General features: G+C 37.8%; 2 protein-coding genes across 2 annotated transcripts; both read right to left on the reverse strand.

The window, feature by feature from the left end:
- Positions 1–7,271: 7,271 nt before the first annotated feature.
- On the reverse strand, positions 7,272–8,388 carry LOC131299441 (uncharacterized). The gene is made up of 2 exons (XM_058324992.1): positions 8,086–8,388; positions 7,272–7,997 (listed from the first exon to the last, which is right to left on the reverse strand). Exons 1-2 carry the CDS (start codon positions 8,350–8,352, stop codon positions 7,344–7,346), a joined length of 921 nt encoding a protein of 306 aa, XP_058180975.1. The 5' UTR covers positions 8,353–8,388; the 3' UTR covers positions 7,272–7,343.
- A 223-nt stretch (positions 8,389–8,611) lies between these two features.
- On the reverse strand, positions 8,612–9,534 carry LOC131299605 (uncharacterized). Its single transcript, XM_058325191.1, has 2 exons — positions 9,179–9,534; positions 8,612–9,093 (listed from the first exon to the last, which is right to left on the reverse strand). Exons 1-2 carry the CDS (start codon positions 9,210–9,212, stop codon positions 8,612–8,614), a joined length of 516 nt encoding a protein of 171 aa, XP_058181174.1. The 5' UTR covers positions 9,213–9,534.
- Between the last annotated feature and the right edge of the window lie 5,462 nt (positions 9,535–14,996).

Raw genomic sequence — 14,996 nt, forward strand, 5'->3', positions numbered from 1 at the left:
CTCATCTTCTACCCATCCTGTTATTTTTCCCTCGAGAATTGACATGTTTGTCGATGGTTCTCGACCTGGCCCTCCAATAAAATACTTTCAACCCAGTGGCCTTCCAGTCTTCTGTTTCAAAAATCCAGAAATAGATCATTGTTATTTTGATGCATGTGACTGTGATGAGTGTCTAGAAGACAGCCTTCTAGAAGATGAAGAAGACTTTGACGAACTATGTCCCATATGTCCTCCGCCACCTCCCACTCCTTATAAATCTCCACCTCCTCCTCAACCTCCATCTGATGATGACTCTTAGAGTCATCCAAGTGGGTGTTTTATGTTCACCTCATCTCTTTCCTGGACTGAAACAGATTTTCCACCTCTAGAATTTCATAGTTCTCAAGAAAGAACGACCCACCGTCATAAAATTCCAGATCCCACTACCATTCTCCCTGATGGTAGTACGAAAGTAGTGTCAACGGCAGAAGCAGCAATAAATTGGCAGTCAGCAAATTCTTTGGCTCAAAACAAAATTCTTCAGAAAATTGCTAATTCTCAACAAAATTTGGAGAATGTTGTTCATAAGAAGTTATCCTTTTTGGAACTTCTTATAAGAGATTTGCAGCAGAAAATTCAAAATGTTCACCAGGAACTTCTCCAGATGGCATATGCTAACCAAGCATTTTCAGCAGCTTTTTACCAAAAAGATGCTGAAATGAAGTATCTAAAAAATCAGCTTCATTCACTTCAAGCTCAGCAGTATTCTCAACAAAAAAGCCCATTTGACATGTTCACATCTTTCTCTCAATAAAGTTTGTTTGGGTATCCTCAAATGTCCTAACCTTTACCTATAAATCCTACCTCAGAATTTGGTGAGTCAAGCTCCATCTTTGGAAGCTCATTAACTTTTCTTCCTCCACCAAAAAGACCATCTCCACCAAAACTTCCTTTCCTAAAGCCCCAGATAAAACCTATTCAACCATCGACAATTTCGCCTCCACCATCTACCTTTACTTCTACCTCTACTCCAACTACCTCCACTCTTTCTAAACCAGCTGATCCAAATTCAAAGTCATCTCAGTTAATGGTTCAGTCAATTTCTAACCCTTTCAAAAATTCAATTTTCACTCTCCTACATACCTTAGCCACTATACCAGAAACCCCCTCACCTGAACCAACCATTGAGTTTGATTCGGATTCTGAATCTACTCACTCTATTCCAATTCCTCAAGTTTTCATGATGAACCCAGATCTGCCTGAATAACATGTTGAAGATCCTATTATTGAAGAAGGTTCTGAGTTTGATACACCTCCACCTCCAGAAATTCCAACCTTTGATTCCTTCTCACATTCCAATATCCATACCCAAGGTTTCTCCTTTAATAACATTCCCCCTTCAAAATGGCTCGATAAACTTTATGAGAGTCATACTTGGTGCACTGCTGCTATGCTTTCCCAAACGCTACACTAAGTATTGTCATTACTAAGTGTACAGCAAAATTCCTTGGCCATCTTCGTCAATGGTACTTAGCTCTTGGTGAATACCGACAGTTGTAGCTTAAACAGTTGTCAACCCTTGATCAATTCATCTCAGTTCTGCATACAGAGTTTCTTGGCGAACACAACAACACAAAAGAGTTTGTTCAAGAAGAATATCTCAGCATGAAGTGTTGTTCATTCAAAAGGAAAGATCTCGGGATTCATTATGACCGTATGTCTCAGAGATTTTATCTTCTCAATGGCATGGATGATATCAACCTCAAGCAAGCCTTTCTCAATTCCCTTCCTGAACCATTGGGAAATGAGACAACAAGGTTACTTCAAACAAAAAGATTGACGCTGAATGTAACGTCTCTTGGCGGTATTTACCAGCACTCTTTGATTGTCTTAGAAAAACTGTGCAATCACTAGAAATTCCTCAGAACTCTTGAAGAACAAGGAAAACTTCTTGGCAAAGTATGTGACCGTCCAGACCTCTCTATAAAGTGCAAAGACAAGAAGTGCACTTGCCGTCCTTCCTATCGAAAGTTCAAACACTTTCAGAAATGGAAGTTCCAATCTTCTGGCAAGTTTTCAAAGTTTCCAAAATCTAGCAAGTTCTCACGCCGGAAAAAATAGAAATTTTTCAAGAAGAAAAAGTTTAGAGGGCAGCGAAAGCCTGATCGCTGTTACATATGCAGAAAGAAAGGGCACTATGCAAAACAGTGTCCAAATAAAGCAGCAAGGGACGAGACGATGAGCTCTCTGGCTCTCATTGATGATGATCTTGAAGATGCCGATGTTGAATCACTATTTTCCATTGATGATGAATCAACAAATGAAGTAGTCCTAACATTCACCTTTTCTGATTCAGATGATTCATCAGAATCAGATGACTCTTCTGATTCTGACTCATTCTCTTATGAAATCCAAACATTTGAGTTCTCAAATATCATGATAACTCAACCCTTAGCCAAGGTTAAAATCTTGCTTGGAAAATATGAGAAACCCATAGCAGTCATCGCTTTCTTTGATACTGGTGCAGCAACCTCCATTCTCAACCCAGCAATCCTCCCCAGGTTCTATTGGCAATCGTGTTTTAGACCCTTTACAGCAGCTAATGGAGAAACTTTTGTCATCACTTTGATCAATAAGCCTATTACCATCCAACTTTTCCCAGGATACACCACAAAACACCAAGTCTATGGTTCTGATCTCCCAGGAAAAGATTTATTGTTAGGCTTTGATATTCTCCAAAATCTCTGCAAAGTCTCCTGGCTGAAGAAAGGCTTGAAATACAAAAACTACCTGTTACCCTGGACCACCCGACTAAATCTCTTTTCCATAAAAAATTTCTCCTCCATCAAAGAAGCCATAATCCAAACTTCTTGTGCTGAATCTCATTCTCAATTCCTCATCAAATGCTCCAATCCACTTTGGAAAAACCCAAATTTCTTCATTTCTCTTCCCTTTAAGAAAAATGAAGAGATTAATCCCACCAAAGTCACCCATCATGGAATGAACCCAGAACACTACCAGTTTGCTCTTCAAGAGCTCCTGCAACTCCAGTCAGAAGGTTTGATTGAGCCCACAACCTCTCAGTAGGCATGTGAAGCATTTTATGTAAACAAAAGAATCGAGCAGATAAGAGGAAAACTTCGCCTGGTTATCAACTACCAGCCTCTTAATCATTTTCTACAGGACAACAAATTTTCTCTTCCTCGGAGAAGTGTTCTTTTTGCAAACTTGCCTAAAACTTAAATTTTCTTAAAGTTTGACTTAAAAGCAGGTTTTTGGCAGCTGGGCATCCATCCAGATTATCGCCCCAAAACTGGTTTTTGCATTCCAGATCACCGTTTCCAGTGGTCAGTCATGCCTTTTGGGTTAAAAATAGCCCCATCTTTGTTTCAAAAGGCTATGATTCGAGTATTTGCTCCCATCCTATCCTCAATTGTCGTATGTATATAGGTTTAAATGTGGACTTTAGTCTGTAGGTACAGTAGCATGGCAGGTGAACCAATCATATGCCATACTATTCAGTGATGTAAGCTATGATGCAAGCCACCCCGTCTTACGCCTATAAAAGGGGGGCTTTGCCTATTGTAAGAATCAAGTTAATAAAAGACAGAGTCCAGTGTTCTAAATATTACTTGTGTCTTGCCTTTACTCTCTCTCTCTCGATCCTAACCTACTTCGTGTTTGTACCCACTTCGTGTCTACAAATTTAATGTAATAGAAATGTTAGTTTATCAAATGCTATTATATAGACTCTAAATTCATAAAGTAGAAAAAGCAGGATATTAGGCAGTTATTTTATTTTATGAATTTAGCAAGTTTTGAAAGAATAATATGAACACTAGCAAATGATGCATGTTTACTAGACATGAGAAACGAGAAATAGTTGACGAGATTAAAAGAGGAATTGAAGTGTGAAATGAATTAGTGTGAGCATGAGAACCCCATGGAATCTAAAAGAATAGTTAGCAAAATCATGGGTCGGATACTTGGATGTGTGTGTGTGTGTGTGTGTGTGAGCATGAGAGCCCGATGAAATCTGAAAGAATGGTTAGCGAAATCATGGCTCGAGTGTTCGTGTGAGAGTTTGAGAGCCTGATGGAATTTGAAAGAATGATTAGGGGAATCATGGCTCTGGTGTGTATGTGAGAGCATGAGAGCCCGATAGAATCTAAAAGAATGGTTAGTGAAATCATGACTCAGGTGTGTGTGACATAGTAACCCGATGGAATCTGAAAGAATGATTAGCGAAACTAGTGTCGTGTGTAAATGGTGAAAAAGCCAATGAAGTGAATAAGACTGAGAGCCGATGGAATCTGAAAGAATGGTTAGCGAAATCAGTGCTTTTAGGTGGAAAAAATTGAGTTTAGCCTGGGAGCCCGATGGAATATAAGAGATGGTTAGCGGAACCAGTGCTTGAGTAAAGTTAATGGAAAGTGAAATCGATACTTGATAAATGATGACATGAATTACGATACACTGCATGGACTCTGAAAAGACATTGACTTTTGTTGAATTGTTAAATAAATCTCTGTGTTTTACTTTGCAAAGTTATATATTATTTTTGCTAAAGTATGGGACATAGGAGTAGGAGTTAATTATTGAGTTTAATTGCTCACGGTGCTACTTTTTTGTAGCCCTGACATCTTATGCCAGAATTTAGAGATGTACGGGCTCGTTTGGATGCGAGATTAGGTTTGGAGGTATTATGTAATAAGGGGGGATTGGATAGTAGGGGGTATTGGATAGTAAGGGATGACCCACATTGATGTGATGTTTATGGAGGGGATATTAAATAGTAGGTTGTTTGGATGAGGTATTAGAGAATGGGGATTAAGTAATACTTTGTTTGGATGGAGGATTAATAGGGGGTATAAGGAATGGTGGATGATGTAAAAAGCTGTCAAATGACCATTTTGCCCTTGTGCAGTCCGAAACTTAATTATGTATTATGTTATATATATAATTTAAAATATAATTAATATTTCACACTTGAAGCCGTAATATTTAATTTGACTAACAAATGTACACATTTAATAATATTAGAAAATAAAAAAGTCAGTTATAATTTGATAAAATTCGGTTTTTTTTTTAAATTCTAGTTTTTTTTTTTGTTTTTGAAAAAATACATTATTTGGTAGTTGGAGTCCAACAATTTTGTTAGGTGAAATCCCATGTGACCAACATATTTTTTTGGTCAAAATGTGCCTAACTAATTAGGTTGGTAAATTTTTTCCTTATAAATTGTTCCAATGTCTCTTCTTCTCATTTCACATCTCATATTGATTAAGGAAAAAAGTTTTTCCTTTCATTGGTCAATCATATTGATGGCACGGCGAATTTGGACCGAGGTGGAGGAAGAAACGTTACTTTCCAAGCTTACGACCCTTGTAGATCAAGGAATGTGGAATGGCGAGCCCGGTGAGTGGCAACCCGCATACTTGGAATATCTTCAAAATCAAATGCAAGCTTCTTTTCCTGAAGCAGGTATCGAACCAAATCATATCCTGGGGAAGATGAAGTATTGGAAACGGGATTTTTTCTACGTAACCAAAATATGTCACCGTCATGGATTTGGGTGGGTTTCAAATGAAAACAAAGTTGTGGCCGAATATGGAGTTTGGGACGAATTAATCCGAGTAAGTAAATATTATATAAAGGCTTGTTCAATAAATTGGAATTTTATAGGAAGTCTTGTTTACTAAATTTTCTTAAATGTTTTTCCTTACTTTAGGATCGGCCACAAGTGAGACTTTATCGGGACAGGCAAATTCCCAAATTCAATCGATTGGGCCATATTTTCGGTCGTCGGGAAAACTAGATGGTTAAAGTTGAAGGCATGTGTTCGAAGAATAAATTTGTAGTTGTCAAATAAAAGGACCCGAACCACACACTACAACATTAGTTTCCAGATTTTCCATAATAGAAACCAATAAATTAGGAGAATTTCCAGAGCAGAGAACATATATGTACTACTTGTACACAAAATGCAGCTATGCTGCACAAAACTCAAAGCAGCAACACCAACAGAGACTATAACAGAATCCCTGCAATACATGAAATCACAAACCAGCCCTGAAACCATCGCAAAAATCCTGCAAATACCAGCCCACAAACCAAGCAGAATGCTGAAACTGAACAAAACAAAGTATAGAAACTGAGCCTGCTACACACACTATCTACACCTGCTACACACACACACTACACCCCCTCCAAAACTGCACAACCAGAACATAACAAAATTACAGAACCAGAACAGATTAAAAGTAGAATACCAGAACAGAACACAACTGCAAAACCAGAACAAAACACAACTGAAACCATTAAACTCCCCAACTGTACAGAGCAAAAATCATAGCGGGCTCAGGAAATTACTAAGAAATGCACAAGGGTACGCATGGCTGCAACCACGAGTTGCCCCGCCAAGGCACTACAATCATTTACTTTGTCATTTTTTCATTATTGCCCTATTAAGAACCACTTAGAACCATTGGAATTCAGAACTGCAAACTGAACATAGCAGAAACAACATGCTAAACACTGAATAGAGCAGAAAACTGGACGCACACACACACTCTCTTTCTGCACCTGCTACACACACACACACACACTATACCCCCTCCAAAATTGCAGAACCAGAACAGATCAAAACTGCAGAACCAGAAGAGAACACAACTGCAGAAACCATTCAGAACACAACTGCTACACAAACACACACACATAATCCCCCTTCACAATACCCCATCCAAACAGGCCCCAAGTATCCAGAAGTGTAAATGGATGCTATTGGCTCAGAACAATTTCATCATCGCCACCATTAATGCTCATGAATAGAGTGCAAGTACAGTTAAGTGATTGAAACATTAGGCTTAGAAAAATATCATCATAGCCACCAACATAGCCAGCAGTTATGTAATCGATGTGGGCTCAAGCAATTAATGGAAAACCATTGGAAGTTACTCATGGCTGCAACTAAGGTTACCCCGCCAAGATAACTACTATCTTTACCATTTTTAATTTATTCATCATCGCCTTATTTGTAGTACACAATCAACCAAACCCTGTCATGAAAAGATATTATCAATTACATAACAATCTTAATAATAATAGACCCACATTACCATAATATGACATAACATACATACGATAACAACATTCGATTACATCACCAGATATGATACAAATTAGTGCATCATACAGGTTCTTAGTTTACCACCTACGAATGTCTATTGTTTGTAGTCATTACAAAATAACAAATGGCGTAATCTGTTGACGATAACGTGCAGCCACTTCAAAAAAAGTGGGTCAAGTACCAATCTTACTTATAATGGTACTTAAGCCACTTCAAAAGGGCATTACTATTGCCACTAGATCAGACCATACACCTCACCGGCGAGGATGGCCTCCACCAAAGCTTGTCTCTCCTCGGGCTTCGTGCCATAGAAGTCGTCAACCCTTTCTTCATGGCTCACGATTACGGCACTGAGCGTGAACTTCTCCGCCAATGTGATATTGAGCTTCGACAACTCCTCTTTGACCATCGTGCGTCGGGCGGAGAGCTCCTTCTCGTAGCCAAAGGAATTGGCCAATTTCTCCACATGGACATTGCTAGATTTCAAGAAATTGTCCATGCTCGCATAGATGGACAACTCCGCTTCACCAATTCTTGTCCTCTTCCTCCCCTTTTGGGCTCCGGCATTGGGCGCCGACATTGAGCCACGGGGAACGGACGTAGGGAGTGATGCATGAGGTGTGAACAGTTGAGGAGTTGTGGGAGTTGTGGGAGTTACGGGAGTTGAGGAAGTGTTAGGGAGATTTGCGTCATATTCAGTGAATAGGGCTTCATAGAAGTCATTGGAGTTGTGTGGCTCCACACTTTCGTTGGCAACTTCCGGGTGCGCCATTTCGTCATAATCTTCAGCACCCGCTCCCGTAGTCCTATCCTTGCCAAATATTCGTTGCCAATCCTCAAAGTACGGGAAAGACTTTCCGTACAAGCTTTGGGCCTTTTTAGGATAAGCCTACACAAATATTGGCACTTTTATTAAGAATTCTCATGTCTTATTATTGAATTAAACCATTGGAATTCAAAATTGGATAAAGGGCTACCTTTTCATACGCATCCCATATGGGTTGCTCAACGTCGATGTGATTTTTGATAGCATCCCACCTGAAACCACTTAGGGCAGTGATGTCAACAATTCTAGCCCATATGGATTTCCAATGCTTCACCTTGGAGTCAATGTGGGGGTTAGCCTTAATGTTGCACCCCGGGAGCACTTTTTCTAACTCCTTCTCCAAGTGGGTAAAGTAACCCGTTCTGAAGCCATTATCGGCCTTCCACTTCCCTCCTTCTTCATTGATCATGCACTTCATTAGTGCATCCTCCTCGATTTTTCTCCAACTTCTACGTTTTTGCTTAGAAGGCCCTTCCACCTCCACTTCATTAGTAGTCATTTTTGCAAATGCATTTAAATTGATGCAACTATTGTAAAAGTAGGACCTTAACCATTACGTTATAGAAAACATCGGGAAATACAATAGTACATTACAAGTAATTCAATAACAACAATTAATTTAAGAAGTTACGAATAGTACAATTTTACAATGTCAAAAAGAACACAATCAAATACAATCAAGGAAGAATGCCCTCCACTTGTCCCCCACCATTTGCTAACCAATGGTTATACATGGTCGCTGCTAAAGCATCCCTCCCTGCAATCCACTCATTGGAACTCTCTACAGCACCAATGTGATCATTAACAGGGACGTCGTTGATATGTGTTCGTTCCCACGCTGTGTATTCATTTTCAATTGGATCGTTGGGCATCTCTCTTTTAATTAGGTTATGAAGAAGACAACATGCCGACACGATACGACATTGAGTCCTTATTGGGTAAAAGGAGGGAGATCTCAAAATTGCAAATCGCATCTTGAGAACCCCAAAGCTTCTCTCAATGCAATTCCTAGCGGCGGAGTGTTTCATGTTGAAGAACTCCTCTTTGCTTGTTGGCATATGACCTTGCCTCCAAATATTAATGTGGTATCGTTGGCCATGGTATGGTGTTAGAAAACCGTTCCCATTGGTGTAGCCAGCATCAACAAGGTAATAATGTCCTGTAACGAATGGAAGACAACACATTGATGGGTGGATAATTGTAATGGAGTCAAACGAAACATCAACTTAGGATATGGAACATACCATGGGGGACTCTGAGACCGTGGGGTCTTTCCATGGCGTTTCCAAGGATTCTAGAGTCAGTGGCCGATCCTTCCCAACCAGACAATACGTAGACAAATTTTAGGTCCCGAGTACAAACACCTAAGACATTTGTAGCAATTTCACCCTTCCTCGACCTATATCGTGGCCTGTCAACGGCCGGGGGATTTACTGGGACGTACGTCCCATCTAATGCCCCTAGACAATTCTAACAAATTTGGAAAAGATTATTAACGTTAAGTGAATATGGCCAACTAGAGGAAAGCTTTAGAATGGAAAAAATACGAACAATTGAACACGACTATACTTGAAACCAATTCCACCTAGTGTCTTGGTAGTTAGCATTCGGTGAAGGCGCAAGACAGCTTGGAGTACAGCATTGAAATGCCTACTTATTGTCTCAGTAGACCTATAGAAATGAAATTTGGTATGCCTCTGCTTCGTATGGTGAGAGAGGACCCACAAGAATATTGCTACCCTCTCTTCAAGACATACGTTGCGTGAGTCCCCTAACCCAACACCTCGGACTAAACAACAAAGTCTTAAAAAAGTATGCCTATTCACCCTCAATTGCTCGTGGCAGTCCACGTCATTACCCCGTACAAGCCTATTGATATTGTTTATGTGCGACTGGTAAAAGTCCGGATTCAGAGACAATTCTGGACGAGGCTCTGGACAGCGAAACGTGGACGTGATGAACAAGTACAGACGAAAAACACCAATCACAGCATTCATAATGGCATGTAATGCCATGAACCCCTCTTGCTCTTCTCTTCTCCTTTTTTGTTTTCTGTTTAATCTTGTCATCCTAAAAAACACTTACAAGGTTTAGAATTTTTTATGAAAACCTAATCTTCGGATCCTAATTAACAATGATCAACCCAAGTAAAGTGCAAGATACTAAATAGTGGCTCACAAATAAGGGTCAGAATATAAACAATGAGGCTGTTTCTTAATGATGTGAGGTTATGTTTGAGGCATAAATAGGTGACACTATTTTCAAATCATACATTTAACTAAAGATTGGGTAAGAATCAGATCACGAAAGTGTACAACATATCACATGAAAATAGCCAAGCATCAATAGATAATCAAAATGGTGCTAGCATTAGGCTTCTACTAATACAAGAGCAGATAATGCCTGTCCTACTTATAGATTACTTGTACCACTTCTTTGATAAGTAGCACAATATTTATTGATGACTGAAAGCTAGATTACTTGTATTATTTCTTTGATACGTAGCACAATGTTTATTGATGAATGAAAGCTAATATTCACCTAACCTAAGAATTATTGTAAAGGAAGTCTCATTGTAACTGAAAAGATTATAAAGAAAGCAAGGTATACGGAAAATTTATTTATTTGAATGTAGTAAGCTATGAAAACCTATAAACCTTGTCACTACGCTGCACCTCCCACATTAGAGGAGGATGAGATCATCATTGATTAAAAAGAAAAAAGAAAACTGAAATCTAACAGTACTTTATTAGACCCTCCTTTGAGGGAATGACTCTTTTCTTGACAATAGAAGGCATAAGAATAAGAAATAGACTTATACGATGAGAAGTGGCAGAAAAAACAAACTATGAAATCATTCAGGCTTTTGGGTGAAGGACTGGATCTCTCAATAGATCGTATTAAATGATAAGAGCTAGAAAGCACACACTCCTTGTCGTTAAAGTTACTAAACAGAAGATCTACGTTATCTACTCAAGTCAATATAAAAAATGTATGATCAGTGTGGCCTCGTTAGTGTATCAATCTTGTCAAGAAGGCATTTCAACAAGAGTCTCAAAAATTTCAAATTCTCCAAAGCTTGATCTCTATCTCAATATTTACGTAACATCTTATTGTGATGCCGATCGAACAACAATCTATAGCACCAGTATTGATGGTGGCAGTGTCATCACGATTGTGCAAAGACAAAGTTATCCAACTCGACTCAAAAAGCCTTTGTCCTAATTACTTAACGAGTGCCGCATTCATCATTTCTTGAATTGTATCTATCCAAAGTCGTACCCTAGCAGTCACTTCTTTTCACCTCATCCCACGTTCTCACCTTCCTTAATTTAGTTCTTTTAACACCCTCCTTGTGGATCAAATTTCTCTTTAGTCTTCACCACTCAAATGGCTTTTCTTTTCTAATTTTGCCCTACGATTTGTGCCACTTCTCACTTGTTAATAAAGGCTGATCTTTAATTTCATCTTTTCTAGTAAAACGATTCATTCATTTCACCCTCCTTACTTCTGCTACACTACTTTAATGAAACATGGCTTTTCTGCCAAGATCTGATACCATTCATCAAAGCTGGACAGTCGTATCTGAATCCTCAAGAAATTTTTGTAACAGGTGAATTCCGTGAGTGGATGTTTTCCAATTATTTTAAGCTTATCAGAAACTTGAACACTTGTTAAGTCAAATTAAATAGTTAAACTGAGTTGTTTGACTAATTCCCACAAGAACTGATTCGTTTAGTTGCAAATGTTGAAGTACCATAAGGGGTGGCCTTCTGATTAACTATCATGAGAAACTTGTTAAATACAATCCACAATATCATGATGGAAATCTGGAATAGGAGTATTTGTAGCTACCAAAATCCACAATATCACGATGGAAATCAAACCTCAACCTACAAAATCTGAAACAAAATCCAAAACCCATGTATCCCATTACCAGTCGAAACCCTAGCGCCCAAAATCGAACCTCAACCTACAAAATCCAAAACCCATGCATCCCATTACCAGTCGAAACCCTAGCGCCCTAAATCGAACTTGTTAACCTCATTGAATCAAAATAGCAACAGAAAGAGTGCGGGAAGAGTAGAAACAGAAAAAGCACGAAAAAATCAAACCCATACCTCACTGAATCGAAATCAGATCAAAAATCACCCAAAATCGCCACAAACCTCTCGTCTCTTTCAAGAACAAGTGCGACGAAGATTTGTGACAGGAATGGGTACCTCGGGGTGGGAAAGGGGGATTAGGAGGGGTAGATCCGTCCGAAAAAGAGGGGAATTTGGGGGTATTCCACAACAACTGGTCGAGGGCTACCCATCGCTAACACCCCCTCAACCGGTGTTAGCAGGTATAGTGGAAGACAGGGGAAAGACAATACCCCCCCTTTTGAGATCCCAAACGAGGTATTAGGGTGGGTTCCTAGTGTTAAAAGGGGGGATAACACTACACCCCTTTACAATACCCCATCCAAACAAGCCCTACAGGTGTAGTACTATCCATCGGAAGAGCACAGTGCTCATTAGAGACCTATTGAGGAAGAAGAAGGATAAGAAGAGTAGATTACTATAGTGTCTTCCCCTATTTGTTCAATAGATGAAATTTGAATTTAAAGAGAATTTAGTTTGTAATGACCTTATATTCCTTTAATAAATGTTAGAAAAATTTATTAAATTAACTTTCTCAAAAATCGGAGCGTTACAGTGATGCTGGTAGAGGACACATGGGTCCCAAATACCTGGAGAACATACTTATAATGCTCGACACGTCTAAATTGAAAGGTTAACAAAGAGAAAGGAAAAGAGCACTATGTCGAAAATTGAGAACTTGAAACATAATGAGGAAATGTGAATGAGATACATAAATGGTTAATTACTTGATAATGTGGAGTGATGAGATACATAAATGTTTACTGACACCTGAAATATGTTTTTTGTTTTGCGTACTTGACTTTGTATTGCTTCCTCTATCCATCTATTTGTCATCTCATTAGCACATAGAGTTAGTATAAATTTGGGTAAATTTCACTGACCTCCCCTGAGGTTTCTGACAAATGCAGGAACCTCCCCTGAGGTTCTAATAATTGCACTGACCTCCCTTACTTTACAAACTATAGTTCAGATTCCCCCATTCCGTTAAATCCACACTAACACCGCTAGTTTTTGTTATTAATTGACTAAAATGCCCTTGAATATTACTAAATTAAACAATCAAGTCATTTTCTTCTTTTTGTATTTTAATTGGAGTTTCTCAAATATTAAAAGTAACATTACACTGTTTATATAAGATGATTTTAACATCAAATTAGACTCAATTATACAAATTTTTGTTAAATTTGAATAATTAATCAAGCATTTTACATTATTATAGTCATTGTTTTCCCTTCTCTTCAAGGTGTAATTTTCCAAATAGAGGACTCAAAGAGATATCTAATCCATCATACTAGAGGGGGAAAAAAAACATGGCTCTTTTCAATTTTTCTAAGAAATAAACTCAATTTGGTTTACTCATTGATCATTCTTTAAAGATTTCATCTATTTTTTTCTACTAGTACATTCTGATGAAACATAATTATCACTAATAAAATAAGAAGGAAAAAAAATTGAAAAGAGCCATAATTATCACTAATAAACTCAATTTGGTTTACTCATTGATCATTCTTGTTTTTTTTAACGAAATGAAGGTGGTGTAAAAAATTCTTTAACCTTTTTTTTTATTTTTCCTTCTTATTTTATTAGTGATAATTATGTTTCATCAGAATGTACTAGTAGAAAAAAATAGATGAAATCTTTAAAGAATGATCAATGAGTAAACCAAATTGAGTTTATTTCTTAGAAAAATTGAAAAGAGCCATGTTTTTTTTCCCCGTCTAGTATGATGGATTAGATATCTCTCTGAGTCCTCTATTTGAAAAATTACACCTTGAAGAGAAGGGAAAACAATGACTATAATAATGTAAAATGCTTGATTAATTATTCAAATTTAACAAAAGTTTGTATAATTGAGTCTAATTTGATGTTAAAATTATCTTATATAAACAGTGTAATGTTACTTTTAATATTTGAGAAACTCCAATTAAAGTACCAAAAAGAAGAAAATGACTTGATTGTTTAGTTTAGTAATATTCAAGGGCATTTTAGTCAATTAATAACAAAAACTAGCGGTGTTAGTGTGGATTTAACGGAATGGGGGAATCTGAACAATAGTTTGTAAAGTAAGGGAGGTCAGTGCAATTATTAGAACCTCAGGGGAGGTTCCTGCATTTGTCAGAAACCTCAGGAGAGGTCAGTGAAATTTACCCTATAAATTTTTATGCTGGCCTAGTGTAGTTCATTCTTTCATTTTCAAGTGCAGCCCCTAGACACTAGCATTATGTGCTTGACATGCATGAACTAATCACATTTTAAAAGCTGACTTGAGGAGTTACTTTTGCATCTCTCGAAAATCGTCCTTGAAGATATCATTGTAAGTTTGTAACTTTAAATTTGAATTACTTATACTATGGATGACTATAAAATATTTTAATCCATTCCTTTATCATGTACTTATCCTAATTTGGGCCGGAGAGTCATAATATAATTTTTTTTTTAAATTTAGGGACTTGGAACTATATATAATATAACATTATGAAAATGGTAAACTCTTTTGAGGTAGTATGTAAGTCATTGTAAGGATTTTATTTATGAAAGATATTAATAATTATGCTTAAAATCGGGGGAATATTCTCCTATCTCATATCAACGTCCACCGCACTTAGTTAGAGTGCATCTCCAAAGGAGGTAGCAAATTCTATACCTAATTTTGCTTTGGTGACACATGTGGCAAGTTGAAGAGCCATTTGTATCAACTTCATTCCAAAAAAACTCTTTAACCTTTTAAATTTTTATCATTCTTTTGACTTTAAGGACCCACATGCCAAAAAAATTAAGTACTTCCTCCGTCCCAAAATGGATGCCATTTTGAACGCTTTATGTTCTTCCAAAATGGATGTCTATTTTTGTTGTGAAATTTTATTGTACTCGTAAGCGCACGAATCTAATATGGTATAGATATGGTAAGTGCGAG

This window comes from Rhododendron vialii, chromosome 9a, assembly GCF_030253575.1.
Source record: "Rhododendron vialii isolate Sample 1 chromosome 9a, ASM3025357v1".
Taxonomy (NCBI): domain Eukaryota; kingdom Viridiplantae; phylum Streptophyta; class Magnoliopsida; order Ericales; family Ericaceae; genus Rhododendron; species Rhododendron vialii.